This window comes from Homalodisca vitripennis, unplaced genomic scaffold (assembly GCF_021130785.1).
Source record: "Homalodisca vitripennis isolate AUS2020 unplaced genomic scaffold, UT_GWSS_2.1 ScUCBcl_3078;HRSCAF=8362, whole genome shotgun sequence".
Lineage (NCBI taxonomy): Eukaryota > Metazoa > Arthropoda > Insecta > Hemiptera > Cicadellidae > Homalodisca > Homalodisca vitripennis.
In genome coordinates, this window is record NW_025779207.1 from 1 (window position 1) to 14,739 (window position 14,739).

General features: G+C 34.5%; 1 protein-coding gene across 1 annotated transcript in view; it reads right to left on the minus strand.

The window, feature by feature from the left end:
• Positions 1-559: 559 nt before the first annotated feature.
• LOC124372397 (ATP-dependent helicase brm-like) overlaps positions 560-14,739 on the minus strand; it is a gene marked incomplete at both ends in the record, with an annotated part of 36,800 nt that continues 22,620 nt past the window's right edge. Inside the window, 4 exon segments of the mRNA XM_046830794.1 lie at positions 560-675; positions 4,386-4,526; positions 14,187-14,292; positions 14,398-14,545. Coding sequence (XP_046686750.1) covers positions 560-675; positions 4,386-4,526; positions 14,187-14,292; positions 14,398-14,545 — 511 coding nt within the window.

The following is a 14,739-nucleotide window of genomic DNA, read 5'->3' on the forward strand; positions in this document are numbered from 1 at the left end:
CTCAAAACATAAACATTCAGGCAATTTTCAACACAAACTCTACAACACTGTCTTACATGGACACTCGGAAGTGACTGTCATCACTTTTTTATTAATTTTAAATATCTGATACAACTTATATATATTTCAAATTAATAAAAACGCACAATTATATAACCTAAAAACACTCTGCTACTCGTCACGACCCACTTGCGATCATGATCCAACTAACGAAGTGTATTTTAGTTAGTTCTTTATGTCACCTGTAACAGCACTAAAAAGTAGAAATAATAGTTGAAAAGGTCAGTTTAGTTAATGTATTGGCCTTTGGTATGAAATCAACCAGTATGGGATTAAGTTATAGAGGTACTATAAATGAAAATAGAAATACTCTCGTTCCAAGACTCCGGCACTTAAGTGTGTTTTTAAATCGTCTCGTAGCGAGATCCCTGGCATTTAAAGGGTTAAAGAAGATTTCTAATTACCCAAGTTCGAATTATCCAGATTCCACTGTACTAAAGTTGTACCACAATAATTTACTAAAACAAATGTAACTTTTAGTTATCTAAACTGTATCTACCTGTAGTATGTGTGTGTGCTCTTCAGTGGTAGTTTTGTATTCATCGTCTTCTACCTTTGCTTTTTTTATAACCTCTTTTGCTTCTCCTTGACCTTCTCTTTTATCAGATTTTTTCCCTAAAAAACAATATGTATATATAAAACACACACATATACATGTATATATGAACAATATAGATAACATATGTTGCCTTCATACATACATATACTTATGATTTTAAGAGTTCTAACAAAATCTACCAGCAGCTCAAATTCAGTGAACCTCCTAATACCTAACAGTATTTGATGGCAATTCATGTCCATCCCAGGGTGTGTAAGACTAACTTGGAAGATTATCAATTTTCCATCCCATTGAACTTTGATAAGGAATGGCTGTTCAGAAGCAACGAATATCCTTATAAACTAACATTTATCAATGAAAACCGACAACTTACCATGAAACTCTTACTTAATATTTAAAAGGTTTCCTTAACTACCTGTTAGTTTTCACAATCCTGATTAACAAATATATGTTACGGCTAAAATAGCTACTTAACACTTATTTCAGTACAAAATAAATATTTTTTAAGTTAGGTGTATTAATTATATATAAACAACATATAAAATATAACACATAAAATAAGTTTGATATGATATTGCTAAAATATTCCATTGTTGGGCTTTATTTTATTTGTTGTTACGTGTGAAAATATATTTATTGGCTGAGCTTCAGCAGTTCCTATCACTCAAGAGGCCAGGACATTTTCATTTCTGTTTGTCTGTTTATCCGTCTGTCAGTTCATAAAATACCTTGAAAAACAAACTGACCTATAAACTAAAAATTTTGCAAAAAAGAATCATTTCTATGTAAGGAATACTAAATTCGATGATGGTCCACATCACACCATGGGAATTTGGCTGAGCATTACAGAATATTTGTATAGTGGACTTATAGGTAACCATGATGGGAACAAGAGTTAGATTATAGCAGTATAAATAAACTTATAAACAAACTGCTTACAATCATATGTGATCTATTTGACACTTATTCATACAGTAAATGGAAAAAAATGAGTACAAAGTCAATGTTAAAGGTGCTGAAAGATTTGATTTCATTACTCTCTTGTGTTGTTAGTGCCCGCCCTAGCTCACCGGAACTTTTAATTATGAGGCAAAATTGCTAGGAAATCTAACTTAATGAGCAAAAATTTGAATGTATCATTAGGTAAGATATCTCGAAAAAGATTTTATCTACAGACTTTAAATATTGCAGAACACTTCATTTCTACATAGGCAAGAATGCGTTCTATGTTGGTGCATTGCTATCCATGGAATTTGGCTGAACATTATTTTTGTGTCTGTCTGTCTATCTATCTGCCCGCAGCAGGGACATCTCAAAAATGAAATGAGTTATAGATTAGAAAGTTTGCTTGTAACCTCCTCAGCAAAAGCTGGTGGTGTGGCATACTCCAATATTGTTGTGTGTATTGTGTTGCACCTTGATTGTACTAAAAGTAAAAGAGGTTTAGAGGTGAAGACACACTTGTAGAAAATTTAGTTCTTCACCCTAAAAGAATACAATTTGGAATGGTCTGCTTAAGTATTCAAGTTAATTATAAATATGCTGTATTATATTGGATAAGGATATATCTTTGCAACTACCTTCTGTTTAAAAACAAATTTGTATTATTTTCTGAAAGTATTAATTCAGAAAACTATTATGTACAAAATTTTTTTTTTGTACTCAGTTTGGTCCAGAAAATGTGCTTCATATTTTCTATCGATAAACCTTATCATTGTACTTATATGACCACACGGAAATATTAACAAAATATGTGAACTACTATTTTTCATTTTCTGTAGTGATTAAGAATATTTTTAAAACTGCATTTACAAAAACTGTAAAACAGAAAACAGTACCATGATAGTTACATGTAACATGTTTGGCAGTTTGGATAGGATTGTAGTACATAATTACAAATAACTTTTTTCAATTACCATGTTACACTGAAATCCAATGGAATCAGTTTTTGACAGCACTCCAAAGTAAGATTTGTAATCATTGTTTAATGCACTAAACATTCTTACAATGGCCAAAAAGAGTTTTTATTATTGTTATGAACACAATAAGTAACTGTTGAGAGACTATTGTATTCGGAATGGAATATAACTTTTTTCTATTTATTATAATAGAGGAAAATGTAATAAAAAGAACTTTGCTTATCACAAGCTACGAAAACAATTATATCAATTTGTATTTAAAAAACTGAAAAGATTTGATTATACACTATTCAATACAAATTCTGTTTTATATAAACATTACTACTCACATACCACTGGTATTAATAGAGTTATCAAAATGTTATAAGGCGAAGAAATTAAGAACAAGAGTAAATTATCACTATCATCACTATCAAAAAACTTTTCAAAATCTAAGTTTGAGATTATAGTTTATGGCGGTAACTAATATTGACTAGTTATATTAATAGATGTGACTATCCTAGATTATACTACATTTAAGATAAATTTGGAAGACTAATTCTAAAACCCCCAAGAAGTTGGATTACTGTATCTCTACTCTTAATCCATTAAACTTTATAAATTAGGCATTATTGAAATTAGGCATGGGTTCATTCCAATACTTGATATCTCGATTCTTAATATCAAGCTATTGACGATTCTCAATACTGTTGCTTTTTTCACACGATTCTGATACCAATATTTTCAAGGAATGTTACTGCAAAATAAGAATAAAATTAACAGAAGTACTTAAAATATCCTTCCAAAGTTACGATTTCACAGTATCATACATTTAACAGTATAACATATTATTGTTGTAACTTCTGTATATGAAGAGGAAGATAGATTTTTTAAATTGCTTTTTTAAATATTTTAATTATAGTTTGTATTTTATACTTTTACGATCGAGCATGGTCAAGAGAGTCTGCTGTGACTATTCACGGACAACAGCTAATCTGGTGTACATAAATTTTAAATTTCTAAAACGTGTTATTGTCATAATTTATGAGTGGTTATAGATGGATAACCAAATTAACAAATTACCTAAGTTATACAAATAATGTTGCTTACAGTGCTTATATCTATCAATGTTTGTGAACCATTACATGTACGTTGCGTCTGTGCACAAACATCCACTTTTCATTGATAAACAAACAGAGGTTTGCTAATATTTTATCCCTCGTAATTTGTGTAGTTGTATAAATATGTCCTCTACAATAAAATATGTATGTTTATATCTTACAATATTCATGGCTGTAGGTGGTTTGAAATATATGGCTGGCCACTCCTAATGGCCAGATTTGCTTTAATAGTAACAAAACAAATCTGTTTAGCGTATTATACTCTGAGTGAGAATTTATTATTAAAGATGACAAAAAGTCAGGTTTTACTATGAGAACTTAGATAGAATGAAAGAGCAGGCTTACCTCTACCAGACTGGAAACATATTCCTCTGTTTCTTCACAGATTGTGTCTCTGAGCTGTAAGCCTGCTCTACCTGTCCTATTTAAATTCTTTAGTTACTTAACAATATTTAGTTATTATTCATCAAATCTGTATTAAATTTAGAACAAAGACCAAATTTTGGTATCCATATCAAAATCAGAATATAATTTCTTTAATCAGCCCATCCTTATTAAATACAGTGATATATTCTTTTTCGAATAGGCTATATTCTCATGTCTTAGTAATAAATAGCACATGCACTTTAACCAAATTCGGAATTGAGACCAAAACTTGAGTATTGGAATTGGATTTTTTAAATTCTGTTTTCAATCACTAGTTAAAGTTTTAATGCGATGATGACAGTGACTACTGAATACACTTACTTTCTCCTCCCTCATCATCTTCATCAGAATCCTCATCCTCCTCGTCTGAATCTTCTTCAACTACAACCCATCCTGGATGAGCTTCAAGCCATTCATTTAATTGACTGGCTAGAGGAGCATCTTCTCCTGATAGCTGTTTACCTGTAAAATTAATATTAATCATGTATAATCATAATTAGGCTTAGCAGTTATATTAGGCTTAGGACCATTGCAACAATAATTACTAATTTAGAATAAGAAATTTCATTATGAAGACTCAGCTTCTACTTTTTTGTTTTAATATATTTTTAAAATATTAATGTTTTACAAATAAGTAGTTGTCATAGTTCTGATATTGATAAGTACAAAACTGTAATGTCAGTTAATTAATGTTAATGTAATGGTTTGGAATTTTTGATAAATGAGCTGACGATAATAACTAACTGGTCCAGGACTTGTACAAATCATGTTTATGCAAGAATAGAGAATAAAAGTAAAGTTGATGTTGATGCTACAGTAGTCCACACAGATATCACTGATCATGCATCTACTGGGTGGCGGAAGGAGAGAGCAATTTGCCTCCCCCCTTGCCATCCGAAGCCGGCTCCGCACGGACTATGCTCCTCTTGAGCAACTGCTTGATAAAGAGAACTGGTCAGCTGTTTACAAACAGTCATTTGCTTTGACGCATTTTTTTTTTAATCTTTCACACTAGTATCTTTGAATACTAATGTGGTTAGTAGTAAAATAGAGGTTGAAAATTTTAATAACTTAAAATAATCAAGCCATGGATAGATAATTTTATTTGGTTAAAAATTAAGAAAATAAATTATTTGTTTCAGCTTAAAAAAAAAACATTCTAATAATTAAAGAAGTATTATAAATATTTTAGAAATAATATTAAATGGACTAGAAAAGAAAGAAAATGAAACATTGAAAGTTATGAATGAATTAAAAGGACATTCTAGGGAGAGAGGGAGGAAAATACAGTTAAGACAAGCAATCTACAAGGTCAAGGGTTAAAATTTATTTCGGAGATTTGCCAATGTTAATGTTACAAAAATAGAACACAACATTTTGAAAATATATCCTCTTCTTCGAGTGACACAAACCTTAACAATAGAACTGATATGAGTTGTATATTACAACTCATTTACGTGTCTCTTTACAGAAGGATCATAAATTAAGGCTCCATTTTTTTCCGGATCGTGTTTAACTCAGCAACTGTTTAACGTATTTCTATGAAACATGCGTCAATCAATTGTTTAACTCATTCTCAATATTAATTATACTATCCGAATACATTGAGAAATTATTACTACATCAGTGACAGAAAAAAAACTGAGTGCTTCGCCGCGCTTTGCTATGCCATTATTGTTTCACGACATCTGAGATGGCAGTTTTGTTTGCTATTATCGTGGTTAGTTTGATTTGGCTATGTTCTTCTAATCTAATATGGCTGATCCGTGTTTTATCTAACTCTAGCATTCCTCTTTGTGAATAGATTTTTACATCACAAAAAGGTTCATATCCTACCACTAGAGCCAGAAATAAGCATTAAAAACAAGTTTACTGCCAGGAATGTAGGCATTCAAAACTGTCCTCCTAGAAATTCTAGGCCTCAAAACTATTTTTACCTCTCCTTTTCTAACATTGTACGGAACTTCCTGACAAGAGAAACAAATGCATATCCTAAAAAAATTAGAAAGTCCAGGTTAAGTTGAAAACATTTTCTAAGCTAAGAAAATGGAAGGAAGTTACCTATCAAGAAATTCAAAGATTTATTATATTGGTATTGAATATGGACTTGGTAAGAATGAAAAATATTGAAGACTGCTGGAGTAAAAAGAAAATTAGAGCTATGACCCCTTTTCAAACACCATGTTCATTAATAGATTTCAGTTAATTCCTGCCATGTTTCACATCAACTCGAAAGAAAAGTTACCAAGTACCCATCCAAAGTATGAACTATGGTAAAAAATGTTTTAAATGACTATATTAAGTACCAACTAAAGGAATATTTTGTACCTGGCCAGAATCTTTCAATTTACAAGTTGCTTGTTGGGATAAAAAACTGTTGTTTTTAAAGAGTATTTATGAAAAAAATAAATAAATAAACAATTCGGAATGGCATTAAAAAATTTGATCTTTGCAACAGCAAAACGACTATGTAAAATAATGTACAGTGGCAGAAATTTCTTTCTGGAGGATCAGATCCATTTAAATAAAAAGTGGTATTAGACCAGATGATCAAATGTAATCTTTTTAATAAAAGTTACCATATCTTTAGAGATATATTTCACCAAGTTACCATTAGCCCGCAAACTGCTTGATAGGACAACCTTTCTAACTGGCACAGTGAACAAAAACACAAAAGGTCTATCCAAAGATGTAATTGAAAAGACTTAGGTTGAAGAGAGTATTTACTATAGGCAAGACAAAATTTTGTTAGTTGGATATAAGCAAAAAGCATGTAGAAAACCAGTATATTTAATATCTACTGGTTATAAAGCAGAGGACAAGTTGATAACTAGTAAAAGTGGCCTTCAAGCAATCAAACCAGTAGTCATAAATAAATATCACCTGTCCTGTAGCAGAGCCACAAAGAAGTACAGGAAGAAAATATTTTATAACCTTCTCGACATTGCTGTATTTGATGCCTTTATTTTGTATTCTAAAATTACAGATCAATCAATGAATAGAGATGATTGTGTAGAAAATATCAATCAATCAATCAATCAATCTTTATTTACATATACATAGAGTATAGTATGGCGTCAAAAACATACATTGTAAGAAAAAACACAGGTTTACATTTACATACATACAAAAATTTTACTGTACATAGGTAAAAAAGTGTTAAATTTTCAAGGTTATGATATAACATCATAAAAGTTGCTATAGTTTCTTTTTTTTTGTCAATGAGTTTCTCCAGTTCAGGAACTCTCGTACTGGTGTAGATGGATCGGTCCAGTAGCCAGTCTGACAGTGCGGTTTTTCAGTTTTTTCTCAGGCAGCCTCTTGAAATTCTCAGGCAGTCGATTGTAGAAGGTGGCTCCTTTATAGGAAGGCTTCCTCTCGTATAGACTAAGGTGGTGAGCGTCAAGCAGAAAGTTGTGTCTGTACCTGGTGTTATAAGAATGCTGTTCTTCCATTCTAGTTTGGCCCGATTTTACTGTAAAGAGCACAGTTTTCAAGGATGTAGAGTGAGGCCACTGTCAGTACTTTGAGCTCCTTAAAAGCCTCTCTGCAAGAGTCTCTGGGGCCCAGTCCGTTCAGAGTTCTTATTGCTCTTTTTTGTATGATCAGTACTCTTTGCAGATTTGTGTCACTTGTACCTCCCCCAGGCTACCAGTCCGTATCGAAGCTGGGACTCAAAGAGTGAATAGTAGGGCAGTTAGTGCTGTTTTATGGTCGTTGATCTGTTTCATTCTTCTAATAACAAAGAGACTGGAGTTCAATTTATTGCATAACTGGTTTATGTGAGGTGTCCATGTTAGGGTATTATCTAAAATTATGCCTAAGTATTTATTTATACTGACAGTTGTGATGTCTGGGAGCCCCTGATGGTTGTTTGGGGTTGTTGTGAAGATGAGTTGGCAGGTTTTGCTTTCATTTAAGACAAGGTCATTTTGGTAGCAGTATTGCTTTGCCATGTTATAAGCCACATAGGAATTTATTTCCAATTGTTCTTTATTTTTGTCAGCAACAATCAACGCTGTGTCATCCGCAAACATGACCGCCTCGCAGAAGTTTTCTAGGTAATTTTGGAAAATCGTTTGCTAGAAGAAGAATGTACAGGACAGGACCAAGCACTGATCCTTGTGGCACTCCTCTAGTTATTGGTAGTACTTGTGATTTCATCTTTTGTAGGACGTGATTGTCTTCATAGGTGATCTCTACCAACTGTTTCCTGTCACTTATATAGCTTTGAAACCATTGTGCTTCTTTTCTAGAAATACCGAGAACCCTTAGTTTCTTTATTATCAGTTTGTGGTCCAGGCAATCAAATGCTTTGCTGAAGTCCAGCAAGATTGTTGAGGCAATGTAGCCTTGTTCTAGCTTCTCTATGAGGCCTTCTATGAGTTGCGTAATGGCTGTTTGTTGTTGACCTGTTCTTGATGAAGCCGTGCTGTTTTAGAGGTAAAAAGTTATGCTGATGAAGATGCTCTGTGAGTCTGTTGAGAACTACTCTTTCAAGAATTTTTTTGAGAAGTTTGGTATTAAGGAAGATTGGGCGGTAGCTGGTTGCTTCAGTGGTTTTTTTCCACTTTTGTATTTTTGGATATATTTTAGACGTTTTTTAAAGTGCTAGGAAATACTCCTTCGTTAAGAGAGATTTATTTATTAGGTTTGTTAGAGGGGCTGCTAGTTCATTCTTACAGTATTTAATTAATTTAGATGAATCTCGTCTTCTCCAGCCGAAGTTTTGGGTTTCATTGAATCTATAGTTTTTTCTTATCTCTTCTTCAGTTGCCTTGTAAAGCTGGAGGTTTTGAGCCAATATATTTTCCAACAGGGTCTTCTATTGTGCCATGTTCTTCCCCTTTCATTCTGTTTCAGTGTTTCTATCTGCAATTGTCACAAAAAAAAAAACTGTTTAAGTAGTTTGCTATTCTATTGGGTGAGCTGTGCATGCCTCCTATATTCAGGTTTTCTAAAACTGAAGTCTCACTCTTTTTCTTCCTCTCTGTAGTTTATTACTTTCCATAAGGCTTTTGATTTGTTCCTCTGCTTGCTCTATAAGGTGGTACATTGTGCTTTTTCCTCAGATCTTTCAGTTTTGAGGTCATAGTTTTTTCTTTCTGAGAGCTGTGTTATTTTTGTCTTCTATATTACCAGTGAGGCATTTCTCGGTTTAATGCCTCTAAATATGATCTTTTAAGTTCTTCACATTCGGCATCCCATACTCTTTTTACTTCGTGTTTTCTTTATTTGTACTGTTTTATATGGGCATACCGCGTCCAGAGTAAACCGCAAGACACTATCCAGAGCAGTGAAGGCAGCCTCTGTATTTTCTTTAGATATTACATCTGCCCAGTTTTGGCTTGCTAAGATTGTTCGTATTTCCTCCATTTTGTGCATATTTATAACCCTTTGTTTAGACTTTATTGGAATATGATTGTCAATGTTTAACGGTTACACGACACAGTTGAGCAGTGTGGTCTGAAAAGCCCTGTGGTGATCACACTATGGGATACTTGATCCTCACTTATGTTTGTGCAGATGGCATCAATAGAGGTCTGGCTGTGGTGGGTGATTCTAGTAGGAGTTAGTTTTTAATCTCTTAATATTGAATCCCTCTAGAGCTTCCATTAAGCTTTGGCTTTCTTGACTATCTGTCAGGTTATCAACATTTATGTCACCCATTATGACTATCGGGTTATTTGGATTTGGGATTTTGTCTAGTTCTGTTGAGAGTGTATCAATAGCGTTCTCAAGGTTAGAATGTGGTGGTCTGTAGACTCCCACTAGGTATAGAAAGCAGTTTTTGAGATTTATCTTCAGTGTTATGGATTCACAGATCATTTCACTTGTTGAGTCTGAGATGGATACTATGCTGACCTTGCTTTTTTTTAAGTTCTTGTTGTTGAATATTGCCACACCCACCTTTCCTATGTTGTGTCCTTGTGAACCCTCCAATGAGTTCATACTCTGGTATCCTGATGTTTTCTAGGTTTGCGCTGTTTAGTCCATGTTCTGTCAGTATGAGAATTTCGGGGTTGTGGGAGTGAAGGAAGTGTGTCAGTCGTTCTATTTTATTTTTGATTCCATCTATATTTTGGTGGGCCATTACAATGTTTTGGTGTGGCCGCGTGACCTTGTGTTGTTTAGGAGGTGTTTTATTTTTTTGAAGCTGGAGTTCCAGAGTGTTCGTGGTTTGTGTTTCACTTTGGTCTTGTCCTCTTTCCTTGCTGGTGCTGGATTTTGTCTAAAAAAATCGTGGTCTGTGGTTGGCTGCTGCTTGCTGGGGTGTTGTTTCTTGCCTGTTAGTACTTTGGCCTGTGTTGATTGTTATGCTTTTTCTATTCAGCTGGTCAGTAGTGAGGTTATTTGCTGTGAATGCTTAAGAGTTCCTTATTGTCAAGGGCGTTTGTCTGCTGGATCCATTTGCTTATTGTGTCATTCCTGCATGGTGTCACGTAAAGAAAGGATTTGGTGTGTGTCTAGATAGTGCTACTAGGCAGTGTGGGAGTGAGTTGTATATTTCCCCCTGGGCTACTGGAAGTGCGTATTACAGCTATATTTGCAGCTTGTTGCCCTGAAACTCATGGATGGTGGATGCTTTGTATCCTCTTTTGATAAGTTCTTTCTTTTCTGCCTGTTTAAAAGCCAGAACAGTGTACTCATCTGGGTGTAGCTTTATATTTTCTAGGCCCTCAAAGTTTTGTATATCCAGTTCACCTACTATATCGTTTGTTGTTTCCATTCCTTGTGGGTAGAATTTTGAGAGGACAGCTGTCGTAGATTTAGTGCATCTGTAGGATGTGCTTAGCACTTTGACCGTTGTGGCTATTTCAGAGATTTTGTAGTATTTTTACCTCCAGCTCGGTTGTTCTATTTATGTAGGGGATTTGATTGGTATCACCTATGAGTAGGACTTCTTTTTGCTCCGGAGAGGGTTTGCTGCAAATAGAATCTCCCCAGCGTGCATCATAAGTGCTTTGTCTATGAATGAGCCTATCATACTGGTTTCCTTTCTCGATATGCTGTGAAGAGTTGATCAGAAATGAGTGTAGGGTTCGGAAGGTGTCATTAATGTTAGTTTTACAGTAGTTTAGGGTGTGTGGTCCTTGAACCTGTTTCTGAAGTCAATTGCTGAGTCTCTAGTAGGGAATAGGATTAGATCTCCAGGTTTTAAAATTCTTCTGTATATAGGTGGTTTTGCCACAATCCTGGTACTCCTTGTACTAGGTTAAGCGGAATATCCGGAGTAAGAGTAATATTGAGGTGTTTTATGCTGTTATATAGCCTAAGGTCGTTTAGGAGCTGTGTGTTATCTGAAACTAGGATGTTTGTCATTAATAGCAAAAATTGTTAGGGGATAATTTGTAATTTTGGTTTTCGTTTCTTTGCAGTTCCACCTAGGCGGCACCGTCATACCCGAAATTGGTATTGTGTTTGTGTTTTTTCTGTTGTAAGCACTTTTCCTGTGCGTATATTTATGATGTCAATACTTTTTCCTTAGTCTTTTGGTGAAAAGATCTATTGGGAGGCTTCTGTCAGGTGGCTTACATTGTACTCCTTGTATATTTTACAATGCTCTTTAAGGATATATGTTTCCTTTGATTTCCAAAGCTCTTTTTGTTCGTGCATTGCCCCATGTATGGTAGTTGAGCCTGTCGTTTCCAGTTGGATGAGTAGGGTGGTAGGTGTGTTTGGGCTTGGGAGGGACCCTCGAGTTGTTCTCCAAGTGCTGTATATAGCCGAGTCTCTTGTTGCTACTCTTGATATATTTTTATTTGATTTTTGTACACTGTGTCATCAAGAATCCGGTCAATTGTTTTTCTTCGTCTCCTTTTCTTGTGTATACAGGCGGAAGCGATGTAGGTAGGCATTGCTGGAGAACTGCAGAAATACCTGAAGGAGCTCTCTAATGCTTGAGGGGCTCAGGTTCACTTCCTTCATGTTTTCCCTCTGAATTGATGGAGAAGAGCACTGGAAATTTGATGCATTCATTGGCCAGCTCTAGAAAGCGAAACAGTTTTTTCTTCCAGTTGTTGAGTTTGGCGGAAAAACAGATGATTATTTTTGTGTTTCCATTGTTGTCCTGAGTTGTAGTGAAGGTGTTGAATGAGATGTTTTTATTCTTTAGTCTCTTTTGAATTGCAGTGACGTTTTGAGTTGATGGTGATCTTGAAGTTGAGAAGGTATCATCAACATTGAAGAGGAAAATGCTACAACGATTTTGGTCATGTCTTCATCAGTCATGTACTGCGTAGTCAATATAGGTGTCTCTTCTGGTGGGAAAGAGTATGGTTTTAATCTTTCAAGATTTTAAGATCCTCTTCGAGTAGGTTGGAAATGCGGCCTGTGTTTTGGGTTTACTGAGGTGCTCCCAACATACTTGCGGGCGGGTCGCTCTTGTCTCTGTAAGTTCTGAGTCTTCGTCATCACTTAATGGAATGTCTTCGAGTTTGCCTGTATCTATTTCCATGATGTCTCCTTTTGTGTTTGTTGAATGAATGTGTTTGGTGTTTGCATGGGATTTGGTGGGTAGTTTTTTGGTGTGGGTTGGGTAGGTTCCCACCGTCATTTCAGGAGACTGTTTTTTAGGCTGGGTTTGGCAGATTCCCTCTGTAATATCTTGTGTGATTTGGTCATTATGTTCTGATGAGTCATGGATTTCGGTGGACAGTATTTTTGTGTAGGATTGGCTGATTCCCATAGTCATATCAGGTAGCAGAATTTTCAGTTTTGTTGGTACCTACTGTGTTTCCTGTTGCTGTTTATATTGTGCATAAGTCGCTGTCCATTTCTTGTAGTCTTGTGAGCTTGGTTTTTCCAGAATCTGGCCTAGACCTTGAGTCGTACAGGAGATTTTCTGTTTTTTCTGTACGCGTTTGGCAGTCTCCCACAGTCTTAAGCAGTTCATTAGTTGTCAAAAGTATCTGTCTTTGTGTAACCATAGGATATTGTTTCTGGGATTGTGTTAAGTTTAGCCATTTGTAGTGAAACACTGAAATAGTTCTTCTTTCCTCTATTAGATGGTGTATTATTTTGTTTGGTTGGCATACTTTTTTTTAATTATTTTATGATTTTGTGTTTTAAGCATGCTTTGTATTTCTGAGTTAGACGAGGCTCAGTATGTCTTTTTTTTTGATTTGTCCTGCCAAGTCCTCAACCGTACGTTCTAAATTATCTTGCCTTACTTTTAATTGAGCAAGTTCCATCAGCGAGTCTGAGGAGTAGCTTATGGGCTGAGAGATGTAATGAGTTGAACGGTTCAGTTTGGGAATCATTGTTTGTACGGTTCGGCAATTCTGATTGAAGTGTTTCTTGTGAGCTTAATTTTTTTCTCAAGATTTTTTATTGTATTCTCTAGGTGATTTATCGTTTTAGTATGATTATCAACAAGTTGTCCTTGTTTGTAGTCGTGCTCTTCTATATATATTGTGCTTGAGTTGACTGAAGATGTTTCACAAGTGCATCCAATGCCTGGTGGAAATGGTCAAGGGGATTCTGAACATTCACTTCAACATTTACCAGACCGAAAAGAAAGATTATGTGTCATTTGTGTAGATATTCTCCACTTAAAACAAAAATGGAGCTACTGCTGATGTTCCAAATGCAATTGTAGGACCCATCCAACTTGTTGCTATAAATTGCAGCACTTTTATCGGCCTACCAAGACTGGGATTCTGGGATAAAAAAGAAAAATTGCTGAAATTGACTCTGACTAGGAACTCATTCCAGAAAAATGATGGTGCAAAGTTTTAGTTTTGTGTGCCTAATTTTTTATCTTTGATTTACCCTACATATTTATTTCAAAACTTTTGTCCAAATAAAATTTTAAACATTTTATGTATTTGACATTTTATCTAATTATTATGGCATTGGAGCAACATACTGTGAAATGTGAAGTCCATACAGATTAGAATTATACATAATACCATATGTTTTCTGTTCATTATGTATTTTTTATGAATTTTATATGTTTATAGACAAAAAGGTCACATTGGTATATTATTCTTAGAAATTAATCGTATCAGTTCCAGGGTTAAGGCATAAGGTTAAGTATACATAAAAAATTAAAAAATATCAATATCTTTACCAGCCAAATAAGTTAAAAACCTTAAAACCATATTAATGGTAAAATACCTGTTGAAGGTTCAATAACAGTGACGTGCATGTCTGACATTTGTGAATTATCATCCTCAGCACCTTCTATGATTTCCCCATCAGCATTCACCTTCAAACGCTTCTTCTGCAAAAACAAGTAGACGTTATTTTTCAAATTCAAAAACTTCTACAAAACAAAAACCCCTTTATAGTTTTGCCATCTATTGCATTACAATATAAATTACATTACCTTCTTTTTTTTCTTCATTTCTTCTTGCTGTTTTCGTTTCTGTTCCATTTTGTGTTGTTTAACCATTTCAGTTAAATTGCTAATGTATTCATCAGTCTGAGAAAGTAGGAAGGCTAATCTCTTGTCTTTCTTTTGATCAATTAATTTTCTGAAATAAAAATACAACAATGAAAACATTGAGACATGTAAGTTATTAATCCTTTGGGGGGTCAAGTGCCATGTAACATTTTTTTCTAAAAAAGCCAGGCTCTGACACATCTCTACTTTACACAATTTGACTACAGGCATATCAAATCAAATCCACTATTAATCATCAAAATCATTACAATTGTATTTAATGTT